Below are 18,940 nucleotides of genomic sequence, written 5' to 3' on the forward strand. Positions count from 1 at the left end.
ATGGACTGGTTGCATGGCAACATGTGCAAATGGCTTTAGATACCTAGTGGTGCTGTGGTCTAAACCACTGAGCTTAGGGCTTGCCGATTGGAAGGTCGGTGGTTCGAATCCCCATGACGGGGTGAGCTCCCGTTGTTTGGTCTCTGCTCCTGCCCACCCAGCAGTTTGAAAGCACGTCCCCGCTCCAGTGGGAAGGTAAACGGCGTTTCCATGCGCTGCTCTGGTTCGCCAGAAGTGGCTTAGGCATTCTGGCCACATGACCTGGAAGCTGTCTGCTCCCTCAGCCTATAGAGCGAGATGAGCGCCACAACTCCAGAGTCGTCCGCGACTGGACCTAACGGTCAGGGGTATCTTTACCTTTACCTTAAGTCCATAAATTACCATATAGCATATATTCAACACACACAAAAAACAGTGAAAATTTGTTGTTGACAAAGGACATATAAAGGGCCCCATTACTTTCAGCAGCTTAGGGCCTCATCAAACCTAAATCAGGCCCTGAATACGGCTCAACTATCTGCATGCACAGCTACTCAGCTAGTACTCTTGTTGAAAGCACCATGTCTACAGCTCTATAGTCTCTTTCCCAAGGGAGGGGGTTCTTTTGAAGGGGTTGTAGGTGGGTGGGAAGAGTGGCAGCAGGAAATAATTCTGCTTGCCACCACCACTGCGAAACTGGGCTTCAATGGACTGTTGAGGATCTGAACTCACCTCCTTCTGTTGGCTGCCCAGGTCCATCAGTGTGTTTCTGAAACCCTTGTCTCCCCAATATTTGGAATCTACTGACTTACTTCCTCTGAATCTGGAGCCTTGTTTCATTTCATCTCACCCTTCACCTCTTGTCCCGCGTCTCCTGTTTTAATGGGGTTGTTCCATTGCACATTTTTAAAATTACCAATGTTTACATTTTAATATTTTCATGGGATTGTTTTAATGATGAATGTTTATATTTTCATGTTTGCGCAGCTGGTTTTTGTACTTGTAGACTGCTTAGAAGCCTGGTATCAAGTGGCGTATAAACGTCAGCAACAATTAATATTAATAACCTTTCCATTTTGATTGACTTGAATTAATTTCAAAACGACTTCCTTATTTATTGCAGTAAGGATATTGATTCTCTGCCTTTTTGGATTGGGGGAGCTGTAAAACAGCTAATTAAATGTTTTTAAAAGCAGCAATAAGAAGGTGACCAATGGCTGCTGCTATCCTTCTTGCAGGACCACGAAAAGCAGTATGTGGGGTTCGCCACTCTCCCCAACCAGGTGCACCGGAAATCTGTGAAGAAGGGCTTTGATTTCACCCTCATGGTGGCAGGTGAGATCCCCAGCAGAACTACCAAGAGAGGGAGACCTCTGAGCTGATCTAAGGAGGGTCTGTCAGGATGGAGGTGGTCTTTCAGGTTTTCCCAGCCTATTGGTTTAACAATCATTCCCTCCACCCAGGGCATAGCTGTCAACTGCCCGTTATTTGGCGGGAAAGTCCCTTATCCCAGCACCGTGTCCCGCTGCTGTCCTTTATTGATGATGTCCCTTAAATTTCCTGGGTTTCAAAGGAAGCAGCTCCTCTCCCTCCCTCCCTGCCTGCCAGGGAGGAGGGAGGCTCCAACTGTGTTGCTTGGCTGCGTTGCTCACCCAATAAGGAGTCCAAGAACGACTGGGGGGTAGAGCTTGCATGCCTTGTGCCAATCAAATTGGCCGCATTGCCTGGGGACTCGCCTTTGCTCAGTGCTTCCCAGCAGAGAGGTGACGGTGGTTTTCCTTGCTGCATCCCCTTTGCCGGGTTGCTGCGCTGTGGGAACCACCGCTTGAGGCTTCGTTTGGCTGCTGGCTGGGCTTTCTGCCTTTGGCTTGGAGGGGCTCAGAAGTTGAACATACCTGTGCTCTGAAAATCCCTTATTTTGGCTGCTGATCCCTTATTTTTGAGGCTGCTCATCCCTTATTTTCAAATCTTAAGTTGACAGCTATGACCCAGGGAACTCTGGGAATTATAGCTCTGAGAGGGGAATAGGGGACCCCTCACCACTCTTAGCAGCCTTAGGAAACCAACAGCTCCCAGGATTCTTTGGGGGTAGCTAGGATGGTACGATCCTGCTTTAAATGCATAGTGTAGATGGGGCCTGAGTATAGTCCGCTTCTACAGGCTCTCAGGGGTGACCCTCCGTGTGTCCTTGGCCAAATCAATGCCTTTGAATCTTTCCCTGCCGAAATAACAGCATCTTATGTGAGCATTGTGAACAAGACAAACTAGATTTGTGGCGATGAGATATTGTGTCAATCCAAGGACAGAGCATTCTACATGGAAACATTTCCTGCTTGGGGGACGATAATCTACCTCCCTGGTGCCATTCCTGAAGAGTAACAAATGCATAATCTTGGAATTTAGCATGAAAACCTCTTGTCCAAGATGTTCTTTTAACCTGGTATTTGCGCCTGTCCCTTTTTAGGAGAGTCGGGCCTGGGTAAATCTACTTTGGTAAACAGCTTGTTCCTGACAGACCTCTACAAAGACCGAAAACTTCTCAATGCCGAAGGTATTTGCCCGTGATCAGATAGGCAACACCTCCGACCAGTAGGTGGTGCTGTTTCCTGCCGTTGCTGTCAGCTAGGATTCTGTGTCTTGTCTTGTGCTTGAAGTGCTATAGCCCTGGCACAGATTTGTAGCCACAGTGGAACCTAGGCTTGAGAAACTGGGATCTGTTTCTAGCATCTGTTGCTTGAAATGTTGCCTCTTTGTTACTGAGCAGAGCAGTAGGTTATAACCAGTAGGTTATGACTTGATCATGACCTTATCTAATGTACGTAGCAACAGCAGCACTACTGCCATATAAATATATGGTAAAAAATTAAGTGGGTCTGCAAATTCATGCTTTGGTTAAAGGTAGATCCTGGATCTGAAAAGGCTGAAGACTATGGATATAGATGCATCAACCACATGGATGATGTGGGAGCTAATTCTACAAAGCCAACCTAAGAATGTTCAAAAGAAGGGGGGTTTTCTTGGGGGGGGGAGGGGAGTATCTGTGACTCTCCAGATGTTCTAGATATAGGTAGGTAGCTCTTCAGATCTGAAGAGGTGTTCATGCACATGAAAACTCATACCAATAACAAACTTAGTTGGTCTCTAAGACTCTCCAGATGTTGTTTGTCTCCAACTTCCATCAGCTCCAACCAGCATCATCAATGGTCAGGGGGTGATGGGAGCTGAAGTCCCAACAACTACTGGAGGGGCACAGGTTTCCTTAGGAGTTCAAAGCTTCTAGAACAATTATGAGTGTTAGAATAGCCCTGCTGGATCAAGCCAGTGGGCCATCAGATACTTATAGGAAGCCCTCAAGCAAGACCTGAGTGCAACAGCACATCTTTCCTCCTTTGCAGAAGCCATGCTGGTTATGCTCCAGCAAGGCTTGTTCTTCTATATGCTCCATTATTTTTTTCTTTAACAAGCCTTTCCACCAGTTTCCCCTGGACAGACATGAAGCTAAACAACCTCACTGGATCCCCATTTTTTTGGGTGGGTGGGAGGTAGGGGAATCCCATTTTGGGGAAGGAGAGGAGAGAGAGAGAAAGACCTGGCAACTAATCATAAATAGTGAGGCCGATTTGGAGGTAGGGGAGGGACCTCTCTGGCGCTAACCTCCATTATTCTTTTTCTTCCATCTTTGTATATCAAGAAAGAATCAGTCAGACAGTAGAGATTGTGAAACACACGGTGGACATCGAGGAGAAGGGGGTGAAGTTGAAGTTAACAATTGTCGACACGCCAGGGTTTGGAGATGCTGTGAACAACACTGAGTGGTGAGTCCTATGACTCAGTAGAGAGTAAGAGAATAAGAGAGCCAGTGTGGTGTAGTGGTTAAGAGCGGTAGACTTGTAATCTGGTGAACTGGGTTCGATTCCCCGCTCCTCCACCTGCAGCTGCTGGGTGATCTTGGGCTAGTCACACTTCTCTGAAATCTCTCAGCCTCACTCACCTCACAGAGTGTTTGTTGTGGGGGAGGAAGGGAAAGGAGAATGTTAGCCGCTTTGAGACTCCTTCAGGTAGTGATAAAGCGGGATATCAAATCCAAGCTCTTCAACTCTTCTTCTTCTTCTACCCCCACACTGCTTTGGTTACCTCTGCTGCAGGGGAAATTGTGAGACACAGTCTGGTTTCTCTCCAATAGACCATTTCCCCCTTTTTGTATGCCTTTTGCAATACCAGTCCAAACTGGCCTATAATATATGCAAAGAGGTTTAAGTGATGATTAATAATAATAATAATAATAATAATAATTTTTTATTTATATCCCGCCCTCCCCAGCCGAAGCCGTGCTCAGAGCGGCTAACAACATTAAAATGATACAACATTCTAAAATCATTTCATTCCAAAATCAATTCAAAATCAATTCAAATCAGATTAATGGCAACCATTGGGCTAGAGTTCTGTGAGGATTGCCAGAGGAGGGAGTCAGGCTGTGCCCTGGCCAAAGGCCTGGTGGAACAGCTCTGTCTTGCAGGCCCTGCGGAAAGATGTCAAGTCCCTCAGCGCACTAGTCTCTTGTGACAGAGCGTTCCACCAGATCAGAGCCACAGCTGAAAAAGCCCTGGCTCTGGTTGAGGCCAGCCTAACCTCTCTGTGGCCCAGGACCTCCAAAATGTTTTTGTTTGAAGACCGTAAGGTCCTCTGTGGGACATACCAGGAGAGGTGGTCCCGTGGGTACGAGGGTCCTAGGCCGTATAGGGCTTTAAAGGTTAAAACCAGCACCTTAAACCTGATCCTGTACTCCACCGGGAGCCAGTGCAGCTGGTATAGCACTGGGTGAATGTGATCCCGCAGTGAGGACCCCATAAGGAGTCTCGCTGTGGCATTCTGCACCCGCTGGAGTTTCTGGGTCAGTCTCAAGGGCAGCCCCACATAGAGCAAAGCAAAGCACTTTGCATATCTTCTCAGTAGCCCTTTCAGCAGCTCTGTGAAAGCTGAAAGAAATAACATACATCTGTAATATTGCCCCCATGTTTACATTTTAGTGCAAATACTCAAAACCTCCTTGAATTTGCTTTCATGGAAGGTAATTATTTTCTTAACAACGCTGTGTACGGGGCAACCTGTTTCCCCAGAATTTGTTTCTATATGGAACTGCAATTCTCGCTCTTAGATAAGTTATTTTTGCTATCACAGTCCAGTCCCAAACTGTTGTTCCCAAGGAGGGAGTAGCGTAATGTTCTGGTTTTGAGCCATTCACATCCTTGCAGTTGTTGACAGGCAAATTCTTTATGTTCTTTCTCTATGATAGGCAATATTTAGTTCAGCGATTTCTACACTGGATCTAAGGGATCTCGCCTCTGTTAATGTGTGTTATCCTCTGTCCCCAAGTACCATCTAAACTGGTGTCCCATTGCCATCTGTTCCTTGTGACTTGCTCTAGTTGGAAGGCCATCACGGATTACATTGACCAGCAGTTCGAACAGTACTTCCGGGATGAGAGCGGCCTCAATCGGAAGAACATCCAGGACAACCGGGTGCACTGCTGCCTCTACTTCATCTCTCCCTTTGGCCATGGGTAAGGTGGGATGGGCTTGTTCCTTTATCTGCCTCGCATACCCTGGAACCAGTGTAGCATAGTGGTTAGAGTTCTGGACTAGCACCTTGGAGACGAAAGTTCAAGTTCCCGTTCAGCCATGAAGCTCACTGGGTGACCTTGGGCCATTCACCTTCTCTTGGCCTTAACCTACATTTCAGGGTTGTTATGAGGGTAAAATCCACATTGAGCTTATTGGAGGAACAGTGGGGTGCAGATGTAATACAGTGGTACCTCTGGTTACGAACTTAATTTGTTCTGGAGGTCCGTTCTTAACCTGAAACCGTTCTTAACCTGAGGTACCACTTTAGCTAATGGGGCCTCCCGCTGCTGCTGTGCTGCCGCCGTGCGATTTCTGTTCTCATCCTGAGGTAAAGTTCTTAACCCGAGGTACTACTTCCGGGTTAGCGGAGTCTGTAACCCGAAGTGTTTGTAACCTGAGGTACCACTGTAATGGAAAATGTAAGGATGAATATTCAATATGGCATCAAGTGAAGGGCAGATGGGCGTGGCTTGACCCAAATGGGCTTGTGGGTCAAATGGGAGAGACCTGATGGTCCTTATTAGACCCATGGGATGAAGGTTCCTTACCCCTGATATAAGACAGTAAGAGCCACAGGGCATTGGTGCCATCAGTATTGGACTTTAAGGCAGACTGGAAGTCTGCCACTCCACAGAATGACCAGGAGGGGCTCCCTGACGCAACGGGACCGGATTGCTACATTTTAAAATAAGCACACACATTATGATCTGAAGAGGAAGCAGGAAGTTCCCCACAAAGCCATTAAGCTTAGAGTCTAATATTTCCAAGCTGCCCTTCTAGGAAAAGGGACTTGTTATAAGAGGAAGTCCTGTCCCCTTTTTTTTTTTTTTTTGGCAGAAAGTTCCCCTTGCTAGCATGCAGGGAAAAATAGAGATTGCTTGCCTTCTAACGCCACATTTCTTTGTTGCAGGCTGAGGCCGGTAGACGTGGAGTTCATGAAGGCTCTGCATGAAAAAGTGAACATTGTTCCCCTTATTGCCAAAGCTGACTGCCTCATTCCTTCTGAGATCAAGAAGCTAAAAGAGCGGGTGAGCAGCGGTAGAGCTGATTCATTCATTCATTCATTTTGAAGATTTATACCAGTCTTCCTCAACCTGGTGCCTTCCTAGATTTTTGGACTACAGCTCCCATCCACCCCAGCCAGCATACCTGGGTGTATAAGTACCACTACTACTACTACTAATTTTTTTATACCCCGCCCATCTGGCTGGGCTTCCCCAGCCACTCTGGGCGGCTTCCAACAAAATATTAAAATACAGTAATGCATCAAACATTAAACGCTTCCCTAAATAGGGCTGCCTTCAGATGTCTTCTAAATGTCAGGTAGTTGTTTTTCTGTTTGACATCTAATGGGAGGGCGTTCCATAGGGCGGGTGCCACTACCGAGAAGGCCCTCTGCCCGGTTCCCTGTAACTTGGCTTCTTGCAGTGAGGGAACCACCAGAAGGCCATTGGTGCTGGATCTCAGTGTCCAGGCTGAACGATGGGAGTGGAGACGCTCCTTCAGATATACTGCGCCGAGGCCATTTAGGGCTTTAAAGGTCAGCACCAACACTTTGAATTGTGCTCGGAAATGTACTGGGAGCCAATGTAGGTCTTTCAAGACCAGTGTTATGTGGTCCCGGCAGCCGCTCCCAGTCACCAGTCTAGCTGCCACATTCTGGATTAGTTGTAGTTTGCAGGTCACCTTCAAAGGTAGCCCCAAATAGAGCACATTGCAGTAGTCCAAGCGAGAGATAACCAGAGCATGCACCAGTCTGGCGAGGCAGTCGGCAGGCAGATAGGGTCTCAGCCTACGTACCAGATGGAGCTGGTAAACAGCTGCCCTGGACACAGAATTGACCTGCACCTCCATGGACAGCTGTGAGTCCAGAATGACTCCCAGGCTGCGCAACTGGTCCTTCAGGGGCACAGTTACCCCATTCAGGACCAGGGAGTCCTCCACACCCGCCTGCCTCCTGTCCCACAAAAACATTACTTCTGTTTGTCAGGATTCAACCTCAATCTGTTAGCTGCCATCCATCCTCTAACCACCTCCAGACACTCACACAGGACCTTCACTGCCTTCACTGGTCTGATTTGAAAGAGAGGTAGAGCTGGGTATCACCCGCATATTGATGTACACCCAGCCCAAACCCCCTGATGATCTCTCCCAGCGGCTGCATGTAGACGTTGAAAAGCATGGGGGAGGGGACAGAACATATTGAAAACATTTTGGAAGTCAAATGGACTTCCGGAACGGATTCCGTTCGACTTCCAAGGTACGACTGTATACACAATAAAATGACATGCCTGAATAGGCTTGCTTAAACAAAGCACCATTTTAACAGTCACCAAAAATAACATAGAGTGGGTGCCTGTCTACAGTCATTGGGCAGGGAGTTCCACAGAGTAGGTGCTGCCACACCGAAGGATCGACGGTTTACAAGTGTGGAATCAACATTACGTAGCTCTTGTGAAAGTGTCAGTTCTATAGATCGAAGCAGTCAAGCGGGCACTTGTGGAGTAAGGCAGTTCAAGTAAACTGGTCCCAAGCTGTTGAGGACTTGACATACTTAACACAGGTGTAGCCAGTGTGGTGCCCTCTACATATACTACAACTCCCATCAGCCCCAGTCAGTGTGGCCAACCACCAGGGAAGATGGCAGTAGTAGCCCATGACATTTGTACTAAATGTTGACGACCCTTGTACTAAATGGTGACACCTTAGCTCAAAATAGTGGGGGGGCACCGGGTTGGGGAAGGCTGGCTTGTAGCTTGCCTTTCAGTCATGTGAGTCTCAAAGCAGCTTGCAAGAAACCAGTTGTAACAATGCTCTGATGTAGGGATGAGGGTGTGCTTCCTTTTTGGCCCAGACTAAATAATACTGGGCTCATTGGTCCATAGCTGTCAACCGTCCTTTGTTTGGTGGGAAACTCCCTTATCCCAGCGCTGTGTCCCGCTGCTGTCCCTTATTGCTGCTGTCCCTTAAATTTCCCGGGTTTCAGGCTCACTCAGCTTAGGAGGAAAGCAGCAGCTCAGGGTCCTCCGCCGCGCGAGAGTGCCCGTGCTGGCACCGTCGTCCTGGTGTGAGGAGTTCCATCGGCCCTTCCCCGCCCGAGAGAGGGGGGAGGGAGAGAGACTCTTGCCCACGGGCCTGGAGGCGGCAGCAGTGGTGGTAGCTGAGGAGGCGGCCTGAGGGAGGAGGAAGAGGAGGGGATAGGGAGGGACGCAGAAGGGCGGCACTTCAGCGGCGACGGTGATGCCACGACCGCCTCATGCCGGATTGACAGCATCTGTCAATCCTACCAATGTATGTAACTCTTTACAATAGCAAAATCCCTTAATTTGGCTGCTGATCCCTTATTTTTGAGGCTGCTGGTCTCTTATTTTCAAATCTGTAAGTTGACAGCTATGCGTTGGTCTGATGTAGTGGAAAGCAAGTGGTGTGTGGCCCCTGGAAGATTGCCCCAAAGGGAATGTGGCCCTTGGACTGGAAAAGTTCCCCTACTCCTGCTTTAAATGTTTCTCTTTATGGCACCAGCCAAGTATTATGTTGTAATGTGAGTGTTCTTCCTGTTTTCTCCTTCCTGTGCAGATCAGGGAGGAGATCGACAAGTTTGGAATTAAAGTTTACCAGTTTCCTGAGTGCGATTCTGACGAAGACGAGGACTTCAAACAACAAGACAGAGAGCTGAAGGTGAGGAAGGGGCAAAAATATTTCCCATAATACTTGGTCATGGTTAGGGATGAGACAACCTGTCAATTTGGGGTTGTTTCAGCTTTTCATTTTGTCTGTCTTAAGTTTCCCGCATTTTCACATCAGTTTGCAATTTTATCGTCATGAAAATTCACCAGCATTTTAGTGCAAATGTTTCTGTACGGTTGCGAATTACTCGGGATGCGGCCGGACCTCCGGAACGGATCCTGTTCGCAACCGGAGTTACCACTGTACCCGTGTAGCTGAGTCTTTAAAAGCCTGGGACACAATTTTCACAGCCCTCTAGCAGCTATGCTGGCTCATTTACCAGAAGTAATAATGTGTTTAATATTAACTCTGGAAGTGTATCCTTGGTTCTGAGCCAACTAAACCTCCTAGAGCAAAATATACATTAAGAGGCTTAGTTTGGTCAGAATTGAGTATACACTTTCAGAGTTAACACTAACACATTACTTCCACCATAGCCACTAGAGGGCCATGAAAATTTGTTAAGTGTGCATTAGTTAAGTACTGTCTTTTTTGGTGTATAACACACCCATGTGTATAAGATGGGGACTACAAATTAAGGAATTAAGGGGGGGAGTTTGCCCAGAGTTGTTGAGCTTTTTTATGGGGGGGGGGGGAATTGCCGCCAATGCCAATCGCCTGCCGAAGCCACCAATCGTCTGCCCGCTTGCCACCAGCTGCCGCCAATTGCCCATCCAATTGCTGCAGCAGCAGCCAATTTATAATTAAAAAAACCTCGTCTTATACACGGAAAAATACAGTATATGTTGAATCACAAAATATGAATTTGGACACAAATGTTATCCTGTAATACCCACACTTGATGTGTGAACATGGTCCTCTCCCTCCTTCAGCATGTCAGGCAAACATCTAAAGCAATATGGACCACATCTGCCCGTCCAGATGTTATTGGACTCCCAGACCCATCACTCCCAACCGACACGGCCAGGGGTTGGAGCTGATGGGAATTGTTGAACCCTGGGCCAAGGAAACTGAGGAATCCCTCACTCTGCTTCCCTAAATCTTCTTTTCTTCCACTGGTCTTCTCCAGCTGCTCTGATCTCTAGCTTCTTTCTGTGTCCATGTCTGACCATGTCCAATAAACCCTGAAATTATCTCTCCTCCCGTTCCAGGAAAGTGCTCCCTTCGCAGTCATTGGCAGCAACACGGTGGTTGAGGCCAAAGGTCAGAGGGTGCGAGGGCGGCTCTACCCTTGGGGAATCGTGGAAGGTGAGCCGTGTTCCTGGGCAGCGAGATGGGAGTCCTGGATGTTGGGTCTCCGAAAAGCTGTTTGGCTAAATGGAACCTGCTGGTCCGGGGGCATTCTACCTCCGAGTGCCAACCCAAAGCAGAAAACCCATGCCTCGGTTACTTATACTATTTAATTCTACTCCGATTTCTGCTATTAGCAGTCCCCCATGGCCCAGAAGCACGACTCATGTCAACGAGGAGTCGTGTTTTCAGTGTGGTGGGTCCAGCGTTATGGAACTATTAGAAGTCAGACATTCACTGCCTGTCACGGTGCCATCTCTGCAGTGCTGTGGGTGCCTGGGCATCCACAAAAAAATTCAACGGGCCCCCTCAATATTCCACAGCTGGGTGGGCTCCAGCCATGGGAGCCAATTCCAAGCGGCCGTGGGTGATTGGGCACCCACAAGAATATAATTCTGGGGGCTGGGCACCCACAGAGTCAATGAGAAGGCATCCACGCTCTGCAGCCAGCCAGCGAGGCACCCTTTTCTGGGTGGGTGTGTGTCAGACATGGAGGCAGCGTCTCTCTCAGCCCCTCCCCGCAGAAATAGGGTGCCTCATTGACTGCGGAGAAGAGCCACCACCGGCCAGCACAACACGGATGTGTGACGTCACACGCACATGTAATACAGTCATAGCTTGGGTTACAGATGCTTTGGGTTGTGTGATTTCGGGTTGTGCACTGCGCCGAACCCGGAAGTACCGGAAGGCTAAATTGCGCTTTGCGCATGCGCAGAAGCGCCAAATTGCGACCCGCGTGTGCACAGATATGGCGCTGTGGATTGTGAACGTGCTTTCTGCACGGATCACGTTTGCAACCCGAGCGTCCACTGTAATGTTAATATAATAATTTATTATTTATACCCCACCCATCTGGCTGGGTTTCCCCGGCCACTCTGGGCGGCTCACAACAGAATATTAAAAACATAATAAAACTTCAAACATTAGGAACTTCCCTAGACAGGGCTGCCTTCAGATGTCTTCTAAAAGTCAGATAGTTGTTTATTTCCTTGACATCTGATGGGAAGGGTGTTCCACAGGGCAGGCGCCACCACCAAGAAGGCCCTCTGCTTGGTCCCATGTAATTTCGCTTCTCGCAGTGAGGGAACTGCTAGAAGGCCTTTGGAACTGGACCTCAGTGTCCTGCATGTGCAGGTTTGTGCGTGTGACGTCACACATCTGCATTGTGGCGGCGGGCACCCACAGTCCTGAGGGCGAGATGGTACCCTTGGCTCCAGCGGACCTTACTCTGACTGCATAGAGCTCTGATGGGCCCTCCCGCTGCAAGTGAGCCTCAGTTAGAACCTGTGGCAGCAGCGGGAGGGCCTAACGGAGCCTGTCGCAGTCGCAACAGGGTGTGTCGGGGTTCCTACCAGTCATGTCCATGCATTGGGCACCCACAATGTTGGGAGGAACCCAGCGCACCTGCTGCCTCTGGTAGGTTTCAGGCACCAGGTGAAAGCAGTTTTATTTCAGGAGACCTTTGCACCACCACAAATGCTGTTTTATTCTCCCGGTGTTTTAATTCATGTTCTAAATTTTGTATATCGTATATTTTTGTTTTTGCAAGGAGATTTAGGACCCAGGTGTGGTGAAGAGCAGGGTATATATATATATTTATATACACAGGGTGTATATATATATTTAAAATAAATAAATGAAATAATACTCTGCTTTTCCTCCCCTCCAATGGGGACACTCAAAGCAGCTAACGAAACCCAGCAAACAATTAAGCAAGTAACGGCAACAAGCGCATAACAACCACAGCACTAAAAGCATGATATAAATACGGTGGTACCTCAGGTTACATACGCTTCAGGTTACATACGCTTCAGGTTACAGACTCTGCCAACCCTGAAATAGTGCTTCAGGTTAAGAACTTTGCTTCAGGATGAGAACAGAAATCGTGCTCCAGTGGCGCAGCGGCAGCAAGAGGCCCCGTTAGCTAAAGTGGTGCTTCAGGTTAAGAACAGTTTCAGGTTAAGAACGGACCTCTGGAACGAATTAAGTACTTAACCCGAGGTACCACTATAACACGATATGCTAAAATGGCAAGCAGCATCAATGGAATTCAGAGAGCCAATGGTCAAATAGCTCAGAATGTGCTTGCTGGGGAAGCTTTTAAAACAATCTCCCCCAATCTCTAGATCAGAGTCATCCAATTAAATATATTAATTGTGTATATTAAATAGTATTAACTATATTGCAAACTCTTTCATTTATGATGTGAGAATTAAATTCAGTGCGTAGCCCGCAGGTTCTGTCAAAGTACTCTTGCGGCCGGCGTGGTCAGAAAGGTTGGACTGCCCTTCTGTAGATGCTGTGGACTCCAGCTCCCATGAGCCTCAGCCACCATGGCCATTAGAGAGAGATGATGGGAACTGTAGTCCAACAACACTTGAGGTGCCAGATCTCTCCCCTCCCCTGCTTCAGAGGCCTCTGGCAGGCTAGTGTTGGAGCATAACGCTGGGCCTTACTGTAATCCGATGAGGCCATGTGTATGTTCCCAATCTCTAACAGAGTGGATATGGAACAATGCCATCTCAACTAATTGGAGACTTAGCAATTTGTGAGGATGCGAAGCTCAGTGTTGGACCTGTGGCGGCAGTGGCTCCTTTGGTGACTTCCACTGGTGTCTGCAAAGTGCCTCATCTGCCCTAATAATAATAATAATAATAATAGTAATAATAATAATAATAATTTATTATTTATACCCCGCTCACTCTGGGCGGCTTTCAACAAACTATTAAAATACAGTAATGCATCAAACATTAAAAGCTTCCCTAAACAGGGACCAGCCTCCACACACACAAACGCCCATGCACACATGTGTCGTATGCAATTAAAAACCCCGCATCCCCTTGAAATTGCATATTTCTTTTCATGGGTTCCCCTAGGCATGTCAGAGGAATGTGTCTGAAATGAGCTAACCGGTGGATTTCCTTCCACCACAGCTTAGCTGTGCTTGTCACGTTTATTCTCTAACACAGTTCCTTTTACAGTCATACACACTGGTGTGTGTGTGTGTGTGCGCTTGAAATAACTGAATACAATTAGGATGTAAAGGGTGATTCTGGTGCATACATTCCCCTCCTTACCCGAGATTTGTTTGTTTGTTGCTGTGTGCCAAACAATGTCTGTTGTTGCTGCTTCCTCAGTGGAAAACCAGGCGCACTGTGACTTTGTGAAACTGCGGAACATGCTGATCCGAACGCACATGCACGACCTGAAGGACGTCACCTGCGACGTTCACTACGAGAACTATCGGGCGCAGTGCATCCAGCAGATGACCAGGTAGGGTCCCCCTGAGGTTCTGGTCCGTCAAAGGATGAATGCGTCTGTGTGAATCAGCCCTTAGAGCCATAGCTGTCAACCGTCCCTTATTTGGCGGGAAAGTCCCTTATCCCAGCGCCGTGTCCCGCTGCTGTCCCTTATTGATGATGTCCCTTAAATTTCCCGGGTTTCAAATGAAACAGCTCCTCTCCCTGCTGGCAAGGGAGGAGGGAGGCTCCAATTGTGTTGCTTGGCTGCGTTGCTCACCCAATAAGGAGTCTAAGAACGACTGGGGGGTGGAGCTTGCATGCCTTGTGCCAATCAAATCAGCCGCGTTGCCTGGGGACTCGCCTTTGCTCAGCGCTTCCCAGCAGAGAGGTGACAGTGGTTTTCCTTGCTGCATCCCCTTTGCCGGTTTGCTGCTCTGTGGGAACCACTACTTGAGGCTTCGTTTGGCTGCTGGGCTGGCTGGGCTTTCTGCCTTTGGCTTGGGAGCTGGTTGACTAAAATCCCTTATTTTGGCTGCTGGTCCCTTATTTTCGAGGCTGCTGGTCCCTTATTGTCAAATCTGTAAGTTGACAGCTATGCTTAGAGCTGTTGTTGTTGTGTGGCAAATGTCTTCTGAAAGTGGGATGATTTTTCTTCTGAAAATGTGAAGTGCAGCATTTCAGCGAAGGGCCATAGCTCAGTGGTGGAGCCTCTGTTTCTCTTTAATTCAGCCCTTTACTTAAAAACATGAGGACTAGAATCTATATTTCTTCTTTGTTGTTACCAGCCATTTGCTTCGGATTGAGATATTTTTTTTTACAAAGTAATAATCATGAATAAATAAGAATAAAAATGTGCACCCCACCACTGAGACCATTCCATTGTAACTACCCAACCTCCCAAAATTTCAACACCCCTCGCGATGGTTTGACCCCTTTCCGTTTTAACAGTACAAATTCTACAAACAGCCTTCATGTCTCTTCAAAATCATTTCTCCTGCATATTCCCTGCCTTACGTTAATGGCACATGTGAATTTATCATTCATAGGTATATCCCACACCTTTTTATACCATTCTTCGGTTTTATATTCTGCCTGCCCCTTCCACTACCTAGCTATAATATTTTGTGCAGCTGTCAATAAATTTGTGAGCAAGTCCTCCATAGCCTGGGAACCTTCCACCCCATCATAAATTGATAATAATGCTATCGCTGAACTTTTGGTCAGCTTTAACCCAGTGATTTCTGTTATCTCCTTAAACCAGATTGAGAATTATAGTTGATGGTTAGTTGGCTGAATGAGTGAATCAGCTATATATTTTGGAAAGCTGTTTGTTCATTTGTTCACTATGCATTTGGGCATAAACCACAGAAGGTTGGCGGTTCGAATCCCCGTGACGGGGTGAGCTCCCATTGCCCGGTCCCTGCTCCTGCCAACCTAGCAGTTCGAAAGCACGTCAGAGTGCAAGTAGATAAATAGATACCACTCAGGTGGGAATGTAAATGGTGTTTCCGTGCGCTGCTCTGGTTTGCCAGAAGTGGCTTAGTCATGCTGGCCACATGACCCGGAAGCTGGACGTCGGCTCCTTGGCCAGTAAAGCGAGATGAGCGCCGCAACCCCAGAGTCAGCCACAACTGGACCTAATGGTCAGGGGTCCCTTTACCTTTACCTGTAACTAAATCTTGCATGGTGGCACTTGAAATCAAGGAGCAGGTTTCCATCCATGTTTGGACACAATCGGACACCATTTTGAATCAATATGGTGGACTGAACCTTTCAAGCCTGCACTGTTTTCAACTAAATTTTGCATGGCGGTTCCTGAAATTATGGAGAAGGTTTTCTTCAAAACCCCCCCCCCAATGTTTTGATACAATGGGACACTAGTTTGAATCAAGATGACAGACTGAACCTTTTAAAAATTGCACTGATTTTAACCACGGATTTAAACTTTGTACTGATTTTCTGTTGTTGTGCTTAGAGCTCCCAAGCAACGGCAGGTCCAAGATTGTTGGTGAATGAATGGATAAATGTTGCAGGGGGACGTCCTTTTTTTCTGGGATGGTAGTGGGAAAAAGAAATTTGGTTAGAAAAGTGTCTTCTGAGAACTTTTGACTCACCATTGCTGCCATAAAGCAACCTCCTGGATTGGAGAGTTAATGAAACCCAGCTTCATTCCCTCTCCCTTTTTCTCCTGCTTATGTTTTTAGCAAGCTGACTCAGGATAACAGGATAGAGAGCCCCATTCCAATTTTGCCGCTCCCAACACCGGATGCGGAAACGGAGAAGCTGATCAAGATGAAAGATGAAGAGGTAAGGAAGCATTTCGCTATTGGTCTCTCTTGAGACATCGCCCAAGCTAGCTATCTTCTTCTTGAATTTGGAGCTGTTTGGGTGTGTGTGGTAGTTTTGTCGTGTGCTGGAGCACTTTGCCATCGTTAGGCAGAATTTCTGAAAGGCGGCGTTTTGTCCTGGATCTTAGGGAAGTTTTTTATGTCTGATGTTTTGTCGTCGTCGTCATCATCATCATCATCATTATTATTTCTGTTGGGAGCTGCCCAGAGTGGCTGGGGAAACCCAGCCAGATGGGTGGGATATAAATTAATTATGATGATGATGATGATGATGATGATGATTAGGCAATCCAATTGAAAAATCACTTTTTTGGGCGTTTTTGTAAAAAAAACACACCCCAAAACCCCTCAACAATTTTGTTGTTTTTTTTAATGAATATTTATTAGGATTTTCAGTAACAAAACAAAAACAAAAATAGACAAATAAAAGAAAAAATGACAGAAATACAAAAATGCAAAACTTAAAAACAATTAAAAACACATAAAATTTCAATTGCTTATTTTCCTTTAACTTGTTTCTCAGACCTCCTCACACCTCCCCTTCTTGTATTCCAATTTAAATTATTAGCTCAGCAAATCCTTATTATTCTCATTTAGTTTAGACCATTTTAAAGACCAGTTTTAACTTTTCCAAACTTGAACATCAATACTTATACATCAGTACTCATTCTTAAACATTTTTCCTAATGTCGGCCAAACTTCCCTTCCACGACTTTCCCAATTTTCATACCAATAGCAAAACAATATAAAAACAGAACAAATTATAATTGTATACCCTTTAGATTCCCAAACTCCACCCACTCCCTTCCCGGTTTCAGTCCCCAGCAAGTGTCCATCAGTCTCAATATAGTATTAGCCTGGAGATCTCACATCTGAGGCTCTTAAAACTCTCTCAGTTCCTCTCTGCCGGTCTTTTTGATAGTCCTTAATGTTAAACCCCAAATCTCGGAGAGGCTCCGGCCCAACAGGATCCATGTTTCTTCCAGCCAGACCTCCATACTTAAAAATGAAGCCTATGGGGTATTCCAAATCTTGTTTCATACTCCTTTCAAGTCCAAATGTCCCCAAAGCCCCAGCTTCCACCTTAATCAAATTTGTAATCCTTCGGTCTTCAGATCTCCACATAAGGAGATCTCTCAATTTTCCACTCTCCAATTCTGGCCAGACTTTCCACATCAAGTTTTTATTTTGCTTTGTTGCCATCATGTCAGGCCTCAAGTTACAGCTCTCCTTTAACATCTGCAAAATTACAGCTCCTCCTTCCTTTTCTTCAGGGGCAACATATGTTTCCTTCTCCATATTTTCAAAGCCCTCAGGTTTCTCTATTTGCCCAATTGAATAGGCTTCCTGTTTCAAATCCTTATCAGATTCAACCATGTTATTTACTGTTAAGTCCAAAGTTGTGACGTTTATAGCCAAAACATCAAATTGCCCTTGTAACTTTCCCAAGAGAACAAATGCTCTGGCCAATTCCGCCTGGATTTCCCCTCCTCCAGCCATTCTTGTAATGTCCCTTAACCCCCTCTACGGGGATTTTGGTTCCTTAATGCTCCTTTCAGCTCAAATCCAAAAATCAAGTTAGTTTGTATCAACCCTTCCTTATTTTCAACAAATTGTAACAAATATAACCAGCAGAAACAACAGAAACAACGTTCTCTTTTTCCTTCTTGACAGCTAACTTGACAGCTGTCAAACTCTTCAATACTTCATCAACAGGCTCTCTCACGGAACTCTCCCGGGTCCGGGGGGGGGGGTGACACTTCAGCTCCCAAAATTAGTTCTTTATCCTCCAGTAAAATTTCTTGTAATATCAAGCCGTGAAGTTAAAATCTTTTACAAAAAAAAGGAAAGAATTCTCTCAACCTTAGTTAGCAGGTCCTTTGCTTTAAATTATTTACAAAGAGGGGGAGGCGGACTTCCTTTTTAAACCTTCCCCGCTCGTTCCTGATTCATCAAAATTTCCTTTAAGATTCCAATTTCCGTACTACTCACGGGTTGTTGCTTTAGAGTCCAATTGTTCAAAGAAAAAAGTCAGCGCTCTCCGGTAATGGCTTGCAGCTTCACTCCGCAGAAGAAGCAGTCTACTCTCAGCACCGCGCCGCACCCCGTCCCCGTTCCGGAGCCTTTAAAAAGGCTCCTTCGCAGATTGGGGGGGGGCGCAAATGGTGCCCGCCGAGTCACCACGCTCACAGGCTTCCACGCCTGTGATTTTTAAGGGTCCCCGTGTTGCCGCAGCGGCAAGACCCAGTCCTGCGGAACTGATTCCCTCCGGAGCTCGGAGGGAATCCACCATTAGTCGATGGCGCTAACCCGGAAGTCCACCCCTCAACAATTTTGGTGGCCCCCTAAATAAAAGCTTGACCATTTTGGGGTCTTCCTAAAAAAAAGCTGAACAACTTTTCAGGTGTCCTGGTTTTTTACTTTTTCAAATATGGCATTGTTCACTCTCATCTTGAAAAAGGATCAAGTGCCGTGCTGGATCGGGCCAACGGACCTTCTGGTCCAGTACCCTGGTTCATCAATTAACCCAAAGCATTTTTGCATACTTAGGAAAGTATATTAAGAAAAAAAGAGAAGAAGAAAACTTCACTCATATTAAGTCTTCAGAACTTCCACAGTCATTGGTGTGGGTAATAAGTGTGTATCATTTTGTCATCAGTGACGACACAGGCACCGTCCAGTAGGTGCAATCCCAAAGTCAACTGTTTTTGAAGGAGGCTGACATTTAACCAGCAGCCTCCAATAGCAATGTAAACACCAGGTTCCCATCAGT

General features: G+C 46.6%; 1 protein-coding gene across 2 annotated transcripts in view; it reads left to right on the forward strand.

The window, feature by feature from the left end:
- The window catches only part of SEPTIN5 (septin 5), a 38,817-nt gene that overhangs the window by 12,018 nt on the left and 7,859 nt on the right, over positions 1-18,940 (forward strand). For both annotated transcript variants that reach the window (XR_014151632.1, XM_081842819.1), the window contains exons 3-11: positions 1,218-1,314; positions 2,444-2,530; positions 3,671-3,794; positions 5,405-5,539; positions 6,511-6,628; positions 9,177-9,278; positions 10,439-10,535; positions 13,715-13,850; positions 16,024-16,126. Coding sequence is in view for 1 of the 2 variants with exons in the window: in XM_081842819.1 (XP_081698945.1) it covers positions 1,218-1,314; positions 2,444-2,530; positions 3,671-3,794; positions 5,405-5,539; positions 6,511-6,628; positions 9,177-9,278; positions 10,439-10,535; positions 13,715-13,850; positions 16,024-16,126 (999 nt within the window). In the remaining variant the exon portion in view is untranslated. The remainder of the gene's footprint in view (positions 1-1,217; positions 1,315-2,443; positions 2,531-3,670; positions 3,795-5,404; positions 5,540-6,510; positions 6,629-9,176; positions 9,279-10,438; positions 10,536-13,714; positions 13,851-16,023; positions 16,127-18,940) is intronic.

This window comes from Podarcis erhardii, assembly GCF_964252035.2.
Source record: "Podarcis erhardii genome assembly, chromosome: 15".
Classification (NCBI taxonomy): domain Eukaryota; kingdom Metazoa; phylum Chordata; class Lepidosauria; order Squamata; family Lacertidae; genus Podarcis; species Podarcis erhardii.